Source organism: Balearica regulorum, chromosome 1 (genome assembly GCF_011004875.1).
Source record: "Balearica regulorum gibbericeps isolate bBalReg1 chromosome 1, bBalReg1.pri, whole genome shotgun sequence".
In the NCBI taxonomy this organism is placed as follows: Eukaryota; Metazoa; Chordata; class Aves; order Gruiformes; family Gruidae; genus Balearica; species Balearica regulorum.
The window spans coordinates 63,323,945-63,345,231 of record NC_046184.1 but is presented as its reverse complement, the minus strand read 5'-3'; the positions used below and the strand labels follow the sequence as shown (position 1 = coordinate 63,345,231).

General features: G+C 49.0%; 1 protein-coding gene across 1 annotated transcript; it reads right to left on the bottom strand.

The window, feature by feature from the left end:
- Nucleotides 1-575: 575 nt before the first annotated feature.
- SVOPL (SVOP like) lies at nt 576-13,403 on the bottom strand. The gene is made up of 11 exons (XM_075768673.1): nt 13,332-13,403; nt 13,103-13,227; nt 11,608-11,671; nt 10,015-10,140; nt 8,473-8,601; nt 6,923-6,996; nt 5,100-5,299; nt 3,845-3,956; nt 2,683-2,764; nt 1,111-1,200; nt 576-737 (listed from the first exon to the last, which is right to left on the bottom strand). The coding sequence occupies exons 1-11, from the start codon at nt 13,401-13,403 to the stop codon at nt 576-578; spliced, it is 1,236 nt and encodes a 411-aa protein (XP_075624788.1).
- Between the last annotated feature and the right edge of the window lie 7,884 nt (nt 13,404-21,287).

Below are 21,287 nucleotides of genomic sequence, written 5' to 3'. Positions count from 1 at the left end.
GCTGGATGCGTGACGTGGAAATTTCCATGCTGGTGAAGCTGAATCATTGAATTGCAGGATGCGATTACACTAATGTGACTTGCGCATGGGAGGCTGAATTTAAACTTTCCCCCTTAATATTTGTGCTTAGTGTTGTGGCAAATTGCTTTATAGGAAACACTAGCCACGAGGGCTTAGCTAAGGGCCTGGTGCAGTTGGGGCTTTTGACTTCGACCAGATGAAGAAATGGCTTTAGTAGTTTAAGGTGGTGTATTTATCTGCTATCCTCTCTCCCTGCAGCAGAGGCAGGCCAGAATACGTGCCTGTGAAGCAGCAGCTTCAAGTCAGGACTGGAGATAATAGCAAAGAAGGGTTCGTACTAGCTGAAGCTAACGTGCTGGCACGAGGGAGCTGGGGCTAGGGCGGGCATTTCTGGTTTGTTCTTTTATGAGAACGGAGCTTTAGGCAACTGGGGTGACAGTGCTTTAAGCTGCTGCAACAGGAGTTCCTGTGCTTGCCTGTCGGGCTTCATTTTGGCTTATGAACCCTCAGGAGAGTTTGGTTTAGATTCTGGCCGAGTCATAACCTACTAGTTTCTAAATAGCATTTGGATACAGAGGAGGTCCTAGAGTGGTAATACAGACCTGCAGCGCCCTGCCCTTGGTCTCGATGGGCAGTGTGAACGCAGAGATTGCACACACGACGCACACAGATGAGAAGAGACACAGGGCCCCGATGAAAGAAGCACTCATAAGGACCTGCAGGCAGAACAGTTCAAACATCAGCTCAGTGGCACGGGGGACTGGCAGTTCATTAGGAATTAAAGAGTGGACAAAGGGTCACAAACACCTCAGAGACTTGGGGAATAAAAGAACAATGTCTTGTGAATCTAAGAGCGTTCAGAAAGGAACAAATACTAGCAAGCGGGAAGAGATTTTTGCAGATCTGCATCTGGCAAAGACCACATAAGTACTCTGTATAAACATTAGATAAAAAACTAATGAGTGAGGGTGGGGGAAATTGAATAATTTTTTTTTTTTTTTTTTTTTGTGAACTTCAGGGGCATCTCTCTGTATATTTGATAGCAATGATCAGCAGAATGTTTGCCAACGTTATCAGGTGCGCTCTTACTTGTGATATAAATGGGGCCACCATAGCTCCAACACGGCACAATGACCCACTTGTTCCCATCCCCAGGGCTCGCATTGTGGTGGGATAAACCTAAAACAGGCCAGAGAGAAATCCGATTAGTGCAACAATGATCTGTGATATGTGTGCTTATTTTTTTTATTTTTATTTTTTTCTTAGACTCATTACATTATCAAGGGCAGCTAGTGGGATAAGATATGAAAAGAAATAAAGACTTCTTTGGGTCTCATTACAAATCTGCCATTTTTTGCCCCAGGTAAAGTTTTAGGGCAAGTCAATCAATGCGATGCTCCTGCTGTTTGCTACCACCACCACCTTTCTCCCAGCTGTGCTGGGCAGCTCACATCAAAATCACAGCAGATAGGCTGGGTGCTAAAGGAAGAATTCGATTTACATTGCCAGGCCCTGTATCTGGAAAGCAGGAGGAAAGGATATTGTCTGCAGCCTTCAACAGTGCCTATTTATTTGTATCAACAGGGCTTTCGTTTAGAAGGAGGAAAAAGAAAAACAGATCCCAATAAGAAACCTCCAGGCTCAGAAGAATGTGGTTTGTGTATTTTCTTTTTCACATCTCCCAAACACCTGTGCCAATAAAGCACTTAAGCATGTATTTTGCTTAACTTTAGTTAAGACCTGTTAATATCAATAGATTTTAGCAAACATACTCCATGCAAGCCTTTCTTTAAATACTTTACTGTGCCAAGCCAACGGAGGTAAGGTAATTTGAGAAGAGTCTAGGCATGTGGCTGGAAAGCGGGTTTCCAAGTTTGGTTTTGATCAGTGATGAAATTGTGAGTAGTATTGATTTGTGATATGGCTGTTTCAGCAATGGTCATCAAGAGCACACAATTCAGGAGTATTAAAAGGTTAGTATTTAATCAAGCCTGGTGCATGCTTAAATATAGTGTGCTATTAAAAGAAATATCAGGTCAACCGAGGGGGAGCTGCTGCTGTTTGCTTTTACTCAATCTGGATGGCAATACATTTAACTCCACACAATTGTTAAAAAAAAAAAAAAAACCAAACCAAAACCCACAGAAAAAAAACCCCAACAATGCATACTTAACCCACAGAACTCATGGCTCCAAAGTTGTGTGGAGGACAAGGTCTCCAAAGGACTAAAACTATTTGCAGACAGAACACAAGAATTTCTATTAAATGAGAAAATATGTATATACTACCTCATATACTACATCATTCCCTAAGTGCTCACAAAGGTTTCTTTCCATGATAGCCTATTTTCTAACTTTGCAGGAGTTGGGGAGGGAAAAGATTGTGGATTTTGGAAGACGGTGGTACTCAACATCTTCAAAAATAGTGTTTTGTAGTAGCTGACCAACATGTGGCTCAGTAGGGCATTCCTCTTCCACGTGCTCTTGTCACTTCCAACTAGTTATCTCATTTCTTCTCTGATCTCGGGTGGCAAGGAAGCCAGAGGTACTTAGTTCAAGAAAGGTGGCTCTACCTAGTCAATAAATACAGCAGCTTTGCTGGGTATGGCCAAATGGGCTTTCATGTCCCAGGGCAGATTAATGTACTTTCAGAAGGACTCACCTCTGCTGTGTAAATGTAGATGGTGTTGAAGTTCGCTGAAACCAAGGCACGCAGCATGAAGAGAAACCCAGTCATGCCTGCACTGGAGAGAAAGCCGTGTGGAGCAAAGAGTATCACTGAACAGTGATCAGCAGAGATGCAACCTAATCTATGGTCTGTGCTAAGGCTTGTACCAGCTTAATATAGGGGAAAGCGTAAGGAAAGGTTGATTGCTGACAAATATAATCTTTCTTTAGGCATGTTTGACAACAGGCTATTGCATGTTTCCTTTAGGCCAGTGTTAGAGGCTGGAGGGAATGATCTGAACAGAGCAGTAGTAGCTCAGCTGGCGCCTTCAGCATTACGGTCAAGTCTTCCAGCCCGGCCCTTGCTTTTGGTTTCTCTGTGAAACTGTTGCAAGCAAATATGATGACCAGGCTCAGTTTCAGGGAAAACTGAAAAAATAACAATAATAGCAGCACAGAGGCCAGTGCCTTAGCAAATGACTGTAAGCTTCCTGACAGGGGCTCATTTTGCTTAACGACTATTTGCAGCTTCCCTCTCCAGCTCCCAAGTATTTCAGCCAACATCCAGGGCCAGTGGCCCAGGGGGCAGGCAGCAGGGGTGTTCACCTGTCAGCTACTTTAGAGGAAACTTCAACTTGAAGCCATCCTGGTTTTTGGTAACCATTAAGCTCTGCCAGCTTCAGAGGTGTCTTTCTTACACATCCTCACAAATCAACCTGATAATTACACATTCATGGCAGCCTTTCCTTGATGCTTGAGCTCCTTTTGAGGTGCCCAACTCTACAAGTTAGAGGAGACCATATGTAGCATTGCCAAAAATGAAGGGAGGGGAGGGGGAAGAGACTGAAAGAATAATGTGACTTCTTTCTGGTGGATGTTCTTCACATAATTTTTAATTTTCCAGACTGCAGTAGAAAGCAGCTAGTTGCATGCTTAGGGGAAGCTGTGTGGGCTCAGTGATACAAGTGAGTTGCTCTGCACATCCCTGCATTACAGTATCTGCTGCCACAGCTTTCCTGGGCAGTGCAGGGAACTGGTCAGAGGGTTTTTTTCAGACGTAGAAGAATTACTGGTGACCTGAGATTACCACAGATACTGCCCTCTGCCCGCAGCATTGCACACACCCCCAACAACACCCACATGCTGAGCAAGACTACCTCGAGGTGCAGATGTTAAGGAGAAGAAAGAATAGCGCCGTACATCCCATGGTGATACACAGGCTCAGGCGTCTTCCGAGGAAATTGATGCCAAGAATGTTCAAAGGATTTACTGGAGACACAAAGGAAAACTGTAAAATGTTAGATGACCTAACTGTTGTTTGTCTTTATAGACTTTATGCAGTGTGCCTCAAAAATGCCTCTCTGCATCCCCAGCACCTACCAAATGCACAAATCCTATCATTCTCTTCCTATACCCAAACCCTGTAATTTGCCCTCTCTGTTTTGTTTGTCCTTCCTCTGAAATTACCGTGCTCTGCTACGGTAGGACAGCAGCACTGGTCCTGAGCCATGCGTAGCACAGGCAAGGAAGGCACCCACTGGGTGAGCACCACAGGCCTGGGTGCTTTTGCTCCCTCTGGCCACAGCTCAGCCACTCTGGGGCCCAGACTGTGCCCCGCTGAGTCCCCCCATGAGCTGGGAGCCGAGCTGGGAGCCAAGCAGGCACCTGAGCACATCACTGGACTGGTCCCAGCCCGGCTACACCTGCAGGATCCAACACCTGGTTGCTTTGTACCTCGTTGCTGAGACATGAACCAGCAAAAACATTCGTCTCTCAGAGGTGTTACAATACTTGACCCACACACAGTGCCGGGTTCTCTCTCGCCATGTGGGTGCCTTTGGGCCACCCTGCTATCCCCCCAGTGCTCCCAGTCAGGAGTGAGGAAGCATTTTGGTTTGCTGCAGATGCCCTGGGCACTTAGCTGTCCTATACTGTGGTGCTCACACAGGACCTGCTCCTGAGGCCACCGTCTCTTTGAAAGTATGGCACTTATGTGGTGCATTCAGTTACATCAATCCCACTATTTGCAATCTTTGCTTATTTATGACTCCAAAAACTACATGTCTAGGAATTTGGGAAGCTAGGCTCAGTTCTGGTAAGTTAGGAGCAATTTCCCCTGGAATTTAGCCAAGGCTCTCAGTATGTACTAACTGCAAAGAAGGTCTTTGGCTCTGCTATTGGAAGGACCAGTGCTGAAGTTGAATTATTCACCTGGGGAGCAATGCCCTTCCTTGCCCCTTGCCACCAGCTCATGGCCTGTGTCCCAGACCTTCATTTGAAGAGCTTGTGCCTGGCACTTGCCAGCACCACAGAGGACATTTTGACCCCTGGCACATCACTTAAGTGTGCGCAAAGCTAAAAGCTTTGCGGCAAGTATTAGCTGGCTGTGAGAAGGGAAGGAGCGGAGGTTACGTGCGATCTCTCCGACTGTGCTGATGATCATGGTCTGGTAGGCGGCGGGCCCGAACAAGTGGCAGTGGCAGGGGCTGCGGCTCTCCTCGGAGTCATCGCTGGAGTCTTGCACGGGTGCTGCAGAGCCACAGACCAGGTCCCTCTCCAGTAACTCGGCACTGGCCAAGATGACACCGTAATAAGCGAAAGCTATGCCAAGCCTGTAGGGGAAACACTGCACTGAGTGGCGGCAACGACAGGGAAGGTGAGGAAACTGAAATGCAGCAGGTTTTGGGTGTCCTGGGACCCCTGCTGAGTGCACCAGCTCTGCCACGCTGTTCAATGGACACCCTTAGCCTGAGCCCAGCAGTGACTCGGGTGCCCACCAGGTCACTGGTCACCCCACACATGGCACACCACTACCACCCAGGTCCATGCATTGCTCTTCCTTCGAGGATGCCACTTCAGTTCATAGCTCGTCTTTTTGCTTGTGCTTTAGTGCTGGTTCTTGCTCTGCAGCAGGTGACCTGCTGCGGTCATGCTGGGGAGAGCGTGGCCCTTCGGTCCCTTTCCTCACAGAGGGCTGTAAGTGGAGAAGTTTCCAAACCACCTCTTCCCAGGGGACCAGGGAGTCCCAACATCAGGCCCCGATGCTTGCAGCTCACATGAAGGAACTGTCCAGGTTTTTTTTAGCTCTTTGCTTTCTGCCCAGGGATTTACAAGAGGAGTTTTCACGGACTGGCTGGAGAGGCTCACTTCGCACCCCAGATCACTGTCAAAAACAGCATTGGTGATGGCAGCCTGGCTGTGTCATTATCAAGTCATTTCAGCATATGCCTAAACGTAAACAGGCTGACAAATAATTTTCACTTTTTTCTCCCCCCTGCCCCCCCCCCCCCCCCAGCAGTTTCAGAAACGAGCAGCAGAATCTGGGCTAGGAACCGAGCTGCCTGGGGAGGCGGGGGATGCTCGGGGCACAGGGGGGTGGGAATGCAACCCCAGAACATGCCAGCGACTCCTGGGGGAATGCGAAGAGAAAGCAGGATTTAAAAAACAAAAAAGATATTTCATAACACTTGTACAAGTTGAGGGGAAAAAAACCAAAACCCACATAAAAAATTTCAAGGCCTGACAGCAACATTTTGAGTCAATGAATTCCCATAGACACATTATTTATACATTTTCATTTCAGACAGCAAAGTCAATGAAACATATATTACCCTTGCATACAGCTACCGGGAACATTACATATGAAACCCGTCTCTTCAATCTTAATTTTCTCTCGCCAGTGGCACTGGTAATAGTTAATGAATTTCTGTTGCAGCCCTAATTCACCGGTACATTGGCTGGTATGCAAAGGTGGTGCATTTGTCCTCCTCTCGGGAAGAACAAGTTTACACCAAGAAGGGAAGTGGAGCTGTGGGCACGTTGCTGGCGCACGCTGCGGGCAGGCGTGGGCTCTCTCCCACGGCTCTCGCCTGGCTCCCACCTCACCTACCCTGAGCCACCCTGCCCAGAGGAAGGACTCATGGCACCCTGCACCATCGTGGATGCACAGCCTTCTGCCTGTGTTAACACCGACTGACACAGGGTGTCTGAGGCACGGTCTGAGATCAGCACAAGCCTACGGTGACCCATTCCCACATACTCCCCCTCCAGCTGCCAAGAAGCTGCAGCCGTCTCCTGAGGCAGAAGTGGTGCCGTGTAACGGCGGGGTCAATGGGAGACTTCTGCTCCCTGCACGTGTTCAACTGAGAGAATGAGCTGATAAGCAAGAGAAAGAAGAAAAAAAAAAAAAAAAGAAACAACCAAAACCCACACCAAACCACCCAGACTTTTTTTACCATATGATCCATATCTGCAAAGTGGTTCTGAGGTATTTGGGGTGGATGAGGTCCTTGAATCTTCCTCTCCTTTCCTGCAAATTATTTGATAGAAATTTTTAAAAGGCATCTTTTATACAGGGGCAAGTGTTCTGTGGCAGCAGATGGCACCCCAAGCCCCCGCCCTCTCCCCAGGCCGCTCCCCCTTCAGCCCTCCAGAGAGGAAAGCTGCTCTTCCCAAAGGATGCCCACAGGAGGACAGGGCTGCTGGCAGCTCCTGTTGCCCCACTTGCTGGGGAGAGGGGCCCAGCATCAAGTTTGGCACAAGGTTGTGGCCACGTGCATCTTGCCGGGAGGCCTGGAATGCCAGTGAGCAGAGAGACAAGCAGGCACTGCGACGGGGGGAGCCTGCCTGCCTTGCTGCTCCCCAAGAGCCAGCAGCTGCCACAGTATCCCACCGCTGAGGGGAGATGAGTTCACAGGGTCGGTTTGGGCTGCCTTTATTTTTATTTTCATCATTGGTTAAGCCTGAGAGGGTGCACAACTAACAAAAACCCTTCCCACAGCCAATGCAGGTCCATTACATAAATTCAATTAAACCACAGGGAAGCTTTAATCCTAATTAATTCCAATACAATAGCACCATCTTGCATGAATTGCTAAGGACAATGCTGGGCGCCTGTGGAATTGAATAAGCAGCAAAGAAGTCCAGGAAAATAACTTAAAAGAGCCAGATAATAATTTTGAGGCCCTGGATAATAGTTTTGTTCAATTTTCCTCTCTTGAGGGTCAAAGGAGCCACCTAAGTCTTCCCACCCTGCAGTCAGCAGGGTCCGGACTGGGAGTAAGGGAGAGCAGCCTGGAGAAGGGGAGGGGGCAGGCTGGCCCCCAGCTCCTCTCCTGCCCCACCTACAACACCCACACATGCTTTTGGACATTTCAGTCCAGTAGTGATCAATTCCTGAGCTGCTTAGCTGCTTACAGGTGCCAAGAGCAGTAGCTCAGAAATGACCTCTCCTGGTTTGACCCTCTTCTGCTGGTCCATGGCTCCACACCCGGGGACCTGGGGTGCTGGGACCCAGCGGACAAGCCTGGCCGGGGGCTGGGAGAAGCCTCTGGGAGCGGTGGGTTGACCTCATGGCGTGGACCCTTGCAGCCTGACTGGCCACAGCCCCAAGAGGGACCCCGAGGGGCACGTCCCAAGTCTCACAGCACAGGGGACACCCCTGGGGGATAGATGGGCATTAAGGAAGAAAGCACTTTGCCAGGACCCCTTTTTGTGGTAAAGGAAGCAAATCTTTTCTCAGCACAATATTTTTCTGAGCGAATACAAAGAATGCAAATAAAAGCAGAAAACTCAATTCCACTTTGAAGGCTAAGATTACAGTCTCTCCAAAAGACAAAATACATCTTCATCATCACTTTCAATAGTTGTTTGGAAAGAAAACAGGCAAGAGGGGGAGAGAGGCAGAGCAAGACGTGCTTGGCGGTCCTGCTCCCTCCCCGAACCCCAGATGTTGGCAGTTCTGCCCAGGATGGAGGGGCCGGGCAGTGCCACGGGCTCAGCTTACCTTGGCAGGCTCCCTCAGCACCCCCTCAGGCATCACTGCCCTGTTCATCTTGGCTATCCTCTGCAGCGTGGCCAGGGCAGCCGCCATGTTTCCCATGGAGATGTTGTAGCGCGCCGACTCCGGGATGAACTGAAAGCAGAGCAGTGTCAGAAAGCCCTTCAGCATGCCTCCATCCACACAACCCTACCCACAGCTTCCCATCGTGCCCAGGAGCCCGGCCAGGTCAGCATGGGGCACCGCCTGAGCTGGAGCCGCCTTTTGCCTGTCCTCCTCACCAGCCATGCCCTGGGGCACCCCTACATGTCCCAGCTCCCCATACCCTATGGTGGGGGGCTGACCCTGCCCAGCAAACCCATTTCTTGGACTGGCCCTCAGGGGTCTGTTACTGAGCTGTCTGTGGCAAGCATGCATGAGAGGGGGAAGCCAAAGACACAGGTCTAACAAAAAACAACCCTTAATTAATCGAAATTCTAAACTGGGATAAGGCACATCCTGGTGAAAAATCTCAGAAGACTCAACATGGCCATTAAGAAAAAGGAAGACATTGCTAAAATTTAGGAACAAACTCACTCATTGCTAGCATTTGCAGTGTTCACCCATACCTGGTGATCTCCACAAAATAAAATACCTTTTTATTAAATTATGGCTCTATTAAATTATAAATAATTACATGTGTATCACTGAAATAGAAATGAAAGACTCCTTTTTTAAAGGTATGTATGTTGCCCATGTCTTTTTTTCTTCTGGACTAAAAACTTTTGCTTCCCATTTTTACAGGCAAAAATAATCAGGGGAACCAAACATCAAAGATATATGAGTCGATGGTAACAACAATCTTGTGTTTGACTGCCCAGGTATCACCCCGGATGGACTTGTGCATTCGTTCAGCTGCAGAAAGGGATCTCACATCTGCATGACTTGCACCAGCCACAGCTTAGCACTGCAGTGCCCATGAGCACTGCAAGTAGGGATTTTCCACGTCACTCCCCACAAATAAGATGGTCCTCATGTCCAAGGCTGATATTTCTGAAACATGAGTAGACCTGGGGAAGCTGCGATTGACCCTGACACCCATTTGCTGTGTGAACACTAGTGAGGCTTCTTTCCTCAGCCCTGGCAAATGTAAAGACTGAAGAGGACGTGCTGCGATCAGCACTAGACTGAACATACTGTGATTTTTTGCACATCCTGTCTAGCCTGTCTTCCTTTTGATGCCTGGCCTACCACCACAGTCTCTGGGTACCCCTGGCAGTCTGGACACTGGAGCCTGGGGTGCTGGAGGGCTGCAGCAGGGCAGCAAAGCCAGAGGCTTTGCAAAGCAAGGCAAAGCCAAGCCATCTCCTTCAGAGTGACATGGTCCCCAGCAGGTAGTCTGGAGCCACCTCCACAGGCCATCAGGACCTTCCCAAGACTCCAGATGAGAGGGCTGTGGTGGGGAAAGGACAAACCCAGGGCTGCATGGGGTAGAAGGCAGTGTCTCTTGGTGCCTGGGGAGACGCCAGGTCGGTGGTGCGATGGGGAGCAGAGGCCTTGTGTTCCTACCTTGAACACCAGAATGAGAAGCATGCCAGGGATGGAGGCAATTCTGATCAGCCACCGCCAGCCAATGGTTGGGTTCACCACTGATGCCAGGCCAATGATTAACAAGGAACCTGCCAACCAAAACACCTTTCCGAGGGAAAGGAAGGGGTTAAAACACAAACACATGGGAAGATTTGTTTATTTTCCTCCCTTCTGGTCTGGTCTTACAGATAGGTGGGGGTCTGCGCTGGGGAGCACTGCGGTTCAGAGTCATTCTACGGCTCTCTGAGAAGCTGAGCTTGGGTTGAAGGAAAGAGGGAAAGACAGACAAGGATTTGGGGAGGGGTAGCTGAAGATAGTCTTAACTAGCTCCAGATGAAAACAGATAACTTGCTGTGGCTACCATTGTACTTAAAGCCACTGCTTTTGTCCCTTCAGTTGCTTCTCTGCTAACATTCATGCCCGTGAATTTTCCTCTTGTCTAAATCTCTGTGGGGAAGCAGCAGATTTACAAGCACCAAAGACAAAAACAGGACAGATTTCCACTGCTGGAAGTTGGTGGGTCTCCAATAGACTCAATGCCAAGATATACCAACAGAGAATCTGCTCCCCCCCAATCTGCAAGTACATTCCTCCCTGAAGTTCACTTGTTGCCATGAGGAGATGCATCCCTTTCCAGGGCACCACCCAAGGGAGCTCGGCCAACACAAAGCACAAACAAATACATAAATGCCACAGCAAATTCATGAGTGATCTGTAGGCAGAAATAACAAATTTCTGGAGAGAAATACAAGATTGTTCTTTTTTATAAACAAGACTGTCCTTTTTTATAAACCTTTCTGCTTCTGATGACACTTTGGTAATGAAGTCTTGGGATCAAACAGGCAGTAATGAAAAGCAAATTATCCCTGCCACCAAGACTGTATACAAACACTTTTGGTTCAACAGCCAGATGAATTCGCTCAATGAGGCCTCCGCAGATCATTTGCACATGCAGCAAGTGCCCACTGCAGACATCTGGACTAAGCAACAACCTCAATCACGCTTGCTGTGGTCTTTGCCCAGCACATCTCAGGCCAGATGTGGGACTATCTATGGTAGCCCTGTCCTGTGCAAAGCCCCGTACCGTCCCTGAGCAGGGATAAGGAGAGGCACAGATTAGGACCTCATCTGGGAATCACCTCATTAACCACTTGTTAGCCACAGGGGGTCCAAAGAGAGGCAGGGATGAGCCCAGGCCCGGAGGGGGCCGGTGGTGCCGGCGGTGCCTGACGGACAGCTTATTGTCACCAGCCCCATTAGAGCAAGCAGCGCGGTTTTTGATAGGGCAACAGAGAGGCTAGATGCCAGCCATCACTCAAAGTCCCCACACAATGTTTGCAGCTTCCAGTCATTTGAGAAGATACTGCCTCTTCTGCAGGCAGCTGCCTGTGTACATGTTTAGTAACGCGGACGGCATGCTCTGGGGTGCAGGAGGCAGCAGGCACTCCCTCGGACCCAGACAAGTGCAAATACCCTGGGAGAAAGGCTGACGTGCTGGAGACCTGGCTTCCAAAGAGCAGCAGGGCATATCTCCTGGGACTCTGGGCTAGAAGAAACAATAAAGTTTCTTACCTGAGATAAGGGCAACATGTATCCACGGTATTTGGTGGGCAAAAATTCCGTCTTTATGATAAGCCTAGTGAAAAAGGGAAAAAAATACAGAAATACAGCAATAAAAAGAATTTCTATACTAATCAAATAGCAGTTCAGCTCAGTCAGTGCTGGACATTGCTTCCTGTAGACAGAGTCACTGAGCTCCCAGAGATGGGGGATCCCTGCTCAATATGCCTTTCACTCAGGCAGGCACGAAGTTATATGCAAGGGAGATGCACAGCATGAATCCCCTCCAGGCCATGGCTATAGGCTGTGTCCTGTAGGCAGGCAAACACTACGGTCTGTGCACTAGGAAACCCTACGGGGAGGTCCTGCAGGGTGCTTGAGGTGTCAGGACAAGTACAGAGTATGTTTGCAGAAATGGACAATTTTTAGTGAATTTTTTTGTCATTAAATTAAGAAAACAACCCACTCCACTTTTTATCAAATGGTTGGCTAGCCCGTAGGGGAGCACCTGCCACTGGCATCTCTCAAGCTCACTGGTGTGAGTTGTGTTTCCTTGGCTGGAAAGAGAGAGGCGTGGGGAAGAGACCCACGTGGGCTCCTTCTGTCTCGGCTATTGAAGTGTCTTATAAAATGTGCAATTTCCCCCAGGCCGGGGACCGGGGGCCCTCCTGCAAGGGAGGCAGGCCTGGGAGTTCAGCTGATGCACAACCCCAGTGCATGGTGCCTTCTCCTCCCGATGGCACCTATCTCCCTCCCATCCTTCGCTTCAGCCAAGTGCTCTTGGGTCAACGCAATCAGCTTTGGGCTTTCCTGCCTGGGCAGCAACCTGGCTTCGAGGAAATATGGGAGATGCTGAAATGTTGCATTTGTTTCCCTGAGAGTCGAAAGAAAGAATTTAATTTGCCAGGCTCCTAGTGAAGTGATTGTTAATATTGTGAATTTCTGCTCTCCCCCTCCACATCCCCCTTCCCGCCCCAACAGGGCAAAAAGTTTCATTTAAGTGGGAACGTTTTACATCAGTTCAAGAAGAATTTGCTACTTAAGCAGAATTGTTGTGACTTTTTTATGAGGAAGCAGCCTTTGCTCATCTGTTACCTGTCTAATTGTTTTTATAATATATGTGCTTAATAATCCCTCTGTCACTGGCTTAATGTAAACCAGCTGCCCCCTCTATTCCTGGCCTTGGAAGTCCTTGGGAACTACAATTTAGGTTGATCGACAGGGATTCAGTGAAATTACAGAACCGCATTTTGTTTTAAGGCGATGTGGGAATTTGCTCCCCTTCCCACTTCCAGCCCCTGTGGAGGCCCCTTCCCCTCCGTCTCCTCCAGGTCATGGTGCAGGGAAACCGGGCACTCTGCCAGGGTCAGCCAAAACGAGCTGAAGGGCCTTTCTGGCAGTAAACCTGGGAACGCACCCCCTCGGGTCCATGGGTGCCTCCACTAACCCCCCTGTGAAGGCTGGCTTGCCGCTGCCCGTGTCACGAGGCGCGAAGCGTGGGCCTTACCCTTGCGCATGGCCCGACACGCCACCGCCTACCATGGCCCGCAGGAACACGAACCAGATGTAGGATGGGGCAAACGAGGTCAGCAGGGAGAAATAGGCTGCCCAGAGGAATGAGAGAAGCAGAATCTGCGAAAGGGGCAAAATTAGGGTCATCAAACCATGTGCTCAGCCAAGTGCATGGCTCTCACGGGGCTCAGGAAAAGGACATGCAGCCCCCATCACTCACTCACCTTCCAGCGGCCATACCTGTCAGCCAGGAGCCCGAGCACTATGCTGAAGATCATGTAGCCAAAAAACACCATCTAAGGGGAATTGAAACACCGCTGTGGAGGCCTCATTGCCAGCAGCACCAGGCAGCTCTGCTCTTCGAACTGTGGGTGAGTTGAATGCTTTCCGAGCAGCAGGATGAACTGCAGTGCCCAGAGCTGTGAGCAAGGTGGCTTTCAGGGGTTGACTTCCTCCATGTAGGCACTCACTGCTTCAACCCGCAAAGCTGAGGGTTGGATGACAAGGACTTCAAAATAGGATTATGGAAGTGGGGGCTTGTTTTGACATTACAGCTCCAGGCACAGACGTGTGTTCACGTCAGCTCACATCTGGTTTTCTACAGTTGTGGTACTGTTCCTGTTCCTGCAAGGAGGCCCTAGGAATTTATTTGGTCCACTGGGAAATGCGCTTTACAAAGCCTGTGGCGGTGCCCCTGACAGTGACCACACTGTGGATGATCTGGGTGGGGGGAACACAAGTCACTCACCGTTGTCACTAAAGCCACCTGCCAGTCTTGAAGCTGCCACTCACATCGGATGAGAGGGGACACAACAGCTATTAGCATGATCTCCATGGCTTCAGCCACCTTTGGGAACAAGTGTGCACATTAGCAAGAAGGGAAGCCATGAGGAGCCCATGAGGGAAAGTCCCTCAGTCCTACCAAGCCTGCAGTCACAGTAGTCTCACCATGTCAAAACAGGCCTGTGAAGCCATGGTGCCTCCATAGTGGTCTGAGCCCTGTGCCTGAACTGGAAGATGTGAGCACGTGGAAACAGGGAGAGGAGGGGAGAAAGGTGCAGCTAGAAAGCAGGTAGCTAAGCACACTGTGTACCTAGGAACACTGCAAAGACTCATCCTTTGCAGAGGAGACTCTTACCCAGCTGTGATAGTGGAAGGTCTTCAACTATCTTGGAAACCAAGCTGCTTGGTTAGGTACCCTGCTGTGAATTTGGGCATTTAACACAAAGATGACCTCTTAAAACTGTTTTTGATTAAAAACTTCATTGCTTCATTGCCTGTTTGCCCCAGCAGCTGGCTTCAGTTAAGAAATGAGCCTATCATTTACACATAGCTAGAGGCTTTTACACCTCAGCTGCAGTGATCCTCATGGATATGCCCCTATCCCATCTTTACCCCAGCCTGGCCTCAGGCTTTTGCCCCAGTTCCCAAACCAGATACACCATTAACACAAGATCCTGGCAGTTAGGAAGTTTTTCAGGTAGCCAAGGGTCAGAGGAGGGTAGTCCACCCAAGCCAGATTGCACAGGGTTTGGGTTCCCTGGGAATGGTGTGGAAAATGAAGTGGGGAGGCTGAGTCTAACCCTCAGGCACTACTGAAGACGTGCCCCATCAGTGCTGCCCAGTGGGACGGTGCTCCAGGGCAGGGGCCAGGCCAGGATGCTCTGGGCCAACCTGCTCAGCTTTGCCCTGAAATAGGTCTGATATCAATTGTGGCCAATATTGATTTTGACCAAAGATGACAACAGCAGAAATTGTGCTTGAGAAGGTACGTGTGAAAAAAATGGGCTGCAATATGTGCCCATGGTGCTTGTGGTTGTTATTGTGTGGTAATAAGGAAAATGAGAAGAGCGTTTTTCAGGCCAGTGCAGGTGGCTGCAGACACCTACCCCAGTGCTGCCCATGATCAGGAAAAGCACGATGTGGAACTTCCCAAACCCAATGGTTTCCACAGCTTCTTCCACTGTAAATGTCTTCTGCCCTGAACACCCAAGGGAAAGACAGATAGATACAAAAAAAACAAGTCAGCAGTCAAACTGTACCTCTTTATGAAATGTCAGCATTTTTCATGCTACTGTGGGACCTCACCAGGAAAAAGGCTGGAAACACCTACCAGTTGTGCACCCTCTGACCAGCCACTGGGCACACTGGTGGCCGGGCATGTCAGGGGGTTGCTGAAACAGCAGCCAGCAGGGAAGGGCAGGCTGGGCATGGGGGAAGGACAGCCTTGTACTGAGTTACCTCAGCTGCTTCAGAAACCCATGGCTGGGACAGTGTCTGGGCAATGGTCTACTCTCTTCCCCTGCCCAAACTGCCGTGAGGCTCAGTCCCTCTGCACCCCTGGGGTACGGCCCTGCTCCCAGCATGGGTGGTGTGAGCTGGGGACTGCTCCAGGTCCGAGCCCTGCAAGATGAGCACAACCAGGGACTCTGTGCTCAGTTTCATCTCTAAAACCTTTCTTCCTGACTTCTGCCCCCATTTCAGGAGCAAACAAAGCATCTCAAGATCAGAGCTGCGATGGCCTTATAAACAGACCTGGCAGAAAGCTTTCAGTGTATGTATACTTTTAAGCTCTTATTTAAGTAAAGTCATAGCTGCATAAATTTTTCTGTCAGGCCATTTATCTCCCAACTAAGTAATCTCAAACCTGTCAACATTACCTCTGAAATGGAACAGAACTTACTGCAGAATTGCAGGAGAAAATTCCTTTTCTTTTTTTTTTTTTTTAGATGCAGAACTTTTTGTTTCATGCTTTTCTACATTTTCTTTCACTTTAAATGCTTTTGAAACAGAATACACATTTCTTTTCAAAAATAAATTATCCCAAATGAAAGAATCATTGAAATATAGGTATAAATGTTTACACAAAGCAGAGGCCTGAGAAAAACCAAGCCAGCCAGCTCATCCCACCACCATATGTAGCAGCCACCAGTCTGGTAGCTGTGATGGGAGAGGAGCAGTATGAAGCTGGTGCTTGTGGTTCCATGTACAGAGGTTTTAGGCACCTGGAGTGCCAGGACTGGGGACCCTCCCTCTGCCCTGGCTAAAAGAGGACCCAAATTACTAGTCTTGCCAATACAAACCCACCTTTTGGGGGTTCTTGTCTCTCCACGTGGATTTCCTCCAAGCCAATAGGATTTTCTGCCTCTTTCGGTGCAGTGGCCATTTCAGCTCTTGCTGGGGTTCACCGTCACTGTCAGCTAAGGCTGGGATTTAACTATTAAACCTCTGGACAGTCACAAAGCCATATGAACAATAAATCAGCAAAAGCAGTATCCCACGCTGGAGTGGAAACATTCAGATATGCTGAGACATGGGTTTGTTTCAGGCAGCTGCTGGGAGATGTTCCTTCCTGGCCCAGCCTGCTCCCCTAACCCTGGCTGCCCTGGGATGGCACGGCTAGCGAGAGGCAGACACCGAACTCCTCCTCACCCAGCCTCCACCTTGCCAGCATGGTGCTTCCCGCTGCAAACCTGATCCTCTGCTCACCCCCCACCGTGCTAATCCCCAGCCTCTCAGGTCAGCAAGAAACGCAGCCATGCGTTCTGGATTGCAGCAGGGGACAGCTGGCTTTTTTCCCCCAGTGTTTCTGGTTTCCAATGCTAGATCCCTTGGCCTGATCACAGCTGCTTTTCCCGGTCAGAAAAACTCATCTTAATCCCAGGGCAGGGATTAAGCACACCACTTGCTTTAACCCACAAGCTTTCCTGCTGAGTGCACGCTCAGACACTGGGGTGGGGGGCTCAACACATCTTCAATTTGACAATGCCCTCTCTTTGATTACCTCCCTTCAGGGGTGCTGGACTTGGCCCAGGCAGCATTAACAGTCACCCAGCAGTGATCGGGAAGGCTGCAGTAGGGTGAGAGATTGAGGGAATTAATCACCCAGAGCATCTAACGAAAGATACAAAATCCCAGCTGAGACAGAGGGCAGCACAAACATGGAAAGCACGGCATTACAGTACTCCCAGGCTGGATACCTTAAAAGCATTATTCTGAAGTGCAGTTATAAGGAGGTCATTAAGGGCTAATGGCAGATTAGTCGGTTGGGTCACATACACTGACCTTGCTGTTACGGATCATTACAATCTGGCATCCAAGAGGACACATAGGATATTGCTTACGACTGTCTCTCAGCAGTGTCCTCCAGGGCAGCAATAGCTGTCAGCAGCACACGGTGCCACCAGCTGACCATGCTGGCCACCAGCTAGGGACCATGTCCAAGTGGAACCAGCTCAAGAGCAAATGGTGCTTGGAAGAACCCATGAGAAGAGGTAAAGCTTTACCGTGTGGCTGAATCGTAAAGGGCTTTGCAATAATAAACTCTGGGGACCTGTTTTTTCTCCTTTATTGTTCCTTTATGATTAGGGACCTGCAAACACATTCTGCCCTAAGCTGCTGGATCATGCCTGTGTCTGGTTAAACAGCCACCCTCTTCTGAAGCCTGTGGTGGGCATAGCCCAGGGTACTGGCAGCCCAGGCTGGGGCATGCTCAGGACAAGGATCAAGCCCTGGACCCTTGCCCACCCATCCTGATGCTGGGATACTCTGCTAATTTTTGCTTAGAGGTGCAGGAGTGTTTCACTGGTGCTCACCTGCTCTGGGCTATGTGCCACCATTCTGGGAAGCGCTGCAGCTCTTCCAGGAAAGGGGAGAAAAGCCTGGTCCCTGGAGTTGCTGTGCAGGACCCCTAGAGAGGCTCAGGTGTTCAAGCAGAAGGGTGCAGTGAGACCTCTGACACCCCACAGTAGCCAAGACATCCCCAGAGGCATCAGGATGGCGGATAGCATCTATGGCAGACCCACACTGCTTTCAAATAGGAGCGGGCGAGCAGGTGGGATACCTGCTTTAGCATCTCAAATAACACCAGAAATCTGTGCAGGCACCTGCATCCCCCTCTGCCCAGGTTTTGGGGCAGCTGGAGCAAAATTCACTCATCCATGAGCAGACAAGAAGCCACTCTTCAGGTAAGGCCCTGGCACTGTACGGTCTGCTCCAGCATTTATGTCCAAAAGACAGAGATTTAGATGCAACCCTTCAGTAAACCTTCTAACGGTTCCTAGTGAACCCACGGTTTGCTCATCCCAAACCTGTGCAGCCCTGTTTGCCTTGATGGAGTAGCTAGTGTCTATCATGCCTCTTAGGCAAGTCACAAGTTTCCCACTATTTGTAAATTCCACTGAAAATACCAAATGCCAATTATGTGAGCCAAAAGAACACCAGTGACAAAGCTGCTGCTGGCAGGGAAAATAGCGAGCCTCCACCCAAAGGGAGCAACCAGGAGTGCAGTGAAACCACTACTGGGACCCGGCGGAAGGACGCCACACGAGAGGGCTGTGAGGCCACAAAGGGCACCCAATATGCAATGCTGCGCATGAGAGCAGCTGCAAATTCTGTCAATAAAGTCAGAGAACTTCTGCACGTGACATACAAATGATCAAATGTTCCCACTATTAAGCCAAGGCTTGATTAAATATTTTTTCTTTTTTTTTTTTTTTTTTTTTTTGAGTGAAGCTTTCTTACCTCTGCAGTGTCTCAGGCACGGAGGAGCAGACCTTTCCTCTTTGCTGACTGTTTTTTTCCTTCTGTTGTTTTCTTCGTACAGTGTTGGCCGTGCTGTGGGTTTGGGATCCAGCTCCCAGGAGTCAGGTTTCCTCCTTGCTAGGCACAGGCGGGTCCCTCTCCATCTGCCTCCGCCCCTCAGAAGTAGGTGCTGCAGGCGGGGTGTCCCAGTGCTGACCTGTGCTGGTCCCGTGGCACCTACACGTCTTCCACAGGGGCTGCCCAGCATGGGTGATGGTGCTTGCCCACCCTTTCTTGTGGGGACAACCCTAGGGAGATGGAGGGAGGGTGCTGGGGAGATCTCCCTATTCCAACACCGGGAAGACTTTAGCTGACAATTTTGGGGTGCAGGTCCTGCAGCACCAGGGCCCAAGTAAGGCACCTTTGCCATCCCCTGCAAAGCCATGAGCAGTGCCCAGGTGCTTCAGCCACCAGCTCCCTTAGGCCAGATGATGCCAATTCAGGTGCCATCACCATGAAAACAATGAGGACTATCCATCTTAGTGCTACAGTTTCTGTTGGCCAGTGAACCTGAGCTACGATAGCTATGTGCTCTTGACTAGGAGTGTATATGTTAACCTTTAATACTCAAGTGTGTTGGCATTGGTGAAGGCCAGTGAAGACACCGGGATGTTTTCTTCTATCTCTCTCGTGAGGGTTCCCAAAGTCCTTCTGTTTTGAAATACATACACTGAGCTGGCAGCAATGCTGCAATAGTTTTATCAAAGCGTTTAACTCCTGTGCCAAATCTCATGCTTTCAAGCATCAGGAATACATTTGCTACCAGCCAACATATGCTATTTCACAGCCTTATTTTACATCTTCTTCTTAATAATATCTAATATTCAGCTACAGCTGTTATTGGCATCTGAACAAGATGTATGATATGGGCTGCCAGATCCATACTATTATGTTTTCATTGCAGAAACTCAGACAGTGTGCGTGCGATCACAGGAGGATGCAGATGTTTCGGCATTCCAGCTTCCCAGCACAGAAGAGAAAAAATGAACAAAATACCAGTGAAATTCTCAGCCACAGAGATGTGCTTTCAGGCCCAGACCTTTGGTATGGAACAAAGGGCTACTATATCTATTACGGTTTTTTAACCACCTCATGATATTTTCGTTATTTGCCACAGAAATGCAAAGACTGGTAAGAGTGAAGCATGAATGGAAATGTCTACATGTGTGAAAGCTCCGGGAGAAACAAAAGAGTGAGGGCAAGAAGAAAGGTCTCCATTCTGGCCAAGGACATGATGGAGAGCCATCACATGGGTAAACACTGAGAAAAGTGCTGTTTGCTGCAGGAGCTAGAGGCCAGGCTCCAAGAAAAATTTGATTCCTGAAGTTTATGAAAGCTCAGTCCAAAAGCCAGTTCATCATTACCAGTCCAGAGGACCTAAGAGACTGGACAAGAACTCTATACCTGGCTTTCCTCATCCTCCACATCACCAAAGGCGTCCTGGTGGGAAGGCCTGGCCACTCACAGCAATGGGTCTCGTGAGAAGGAATAAAAAATCCCGGGGAGAATGAGTGTGAGTGACTGAAACCAGTTTGATTGACTTTCTTATCCCTTTCCCTTCCTACATAGTCATTCATTGAGTTTTTTATTTCCTACAAAATGATATAACTCATGTCACCAGCTCTTAAAAACAAACACCTTCCTAGCAATGGGATGAGCTTTGGATCCAGAAGCACCGATTCGTCCCTAGGCACCAATCTTGAGTCTGCCCCAAAGGGGCACACTGAGGTCCTGACTTGGGAAGAGTTCCCAGTCAGGTAATAAGTCACACCTCCTCCAGCAATGGGTAAAGTTCAGATAAAGACAGTGGGGTGTTGTATGGAGGTCTACTAGTCTGTAGCAGTGGTCTCTGCCGGACCTGACCCCATCAGGTGGCTGCATTCACAGAATCAGCCAGAAAACGTGGTCCCATTCAGCTTAGCAGCTCTGCAGGGGAACGCGCAGTCACTGTGCTGCTCCAAAGTCCTCCTCATCTTCTGTAGGAAAACCTTTTAAAAAACCAAGCACTCTCTGGAACATTTCTTGTTTTTTAAAGAAGTCTTAAAAACAACCCAGATGAAAGCCAGGGCTCTCCTCAAAGTGTGTAAGAACAACCCTGCCTCTCAGCAATATTTCATCTGAATGCTCCCTGATTATAAGTGGGCTTGGTCCTCATGTGGAGTGAGGAAGCTCCATCCCTGTATCACAAGTGCTCAAGTGAGCCACAGGCTCTGCTGCGTTATTCAGTTGCGCACAGAAAGGCAGAGCTGAATACAGAATTAAGCCAAATGTTTGAATCGCTGTTGGGTACAGTAAACAACAGACCATCTTGTCACCTGCAGTATTCACAGGGTAACTTGTTTTTCTTGCTTAAAATGTAAGCCTCAGACAAAAAGCAAAACACCAAGAAGCTCTAAAAGGAACAGATATTCTGTTTCAGGTAATCACTTCTCAGTTACATTGCAATCACATGGAAGAGTGCAATAAAGATAAAATATGTCTTTGTGCAGAAAACCCACCCATTGTTTCATAAAGCAAATTGTTTTCTCTGTGTTTGGTAATGCATCAAACTAGTTTGGCCTTTCTTGCTTCAAGACAGCTTTTTTTCCTGAATAGGA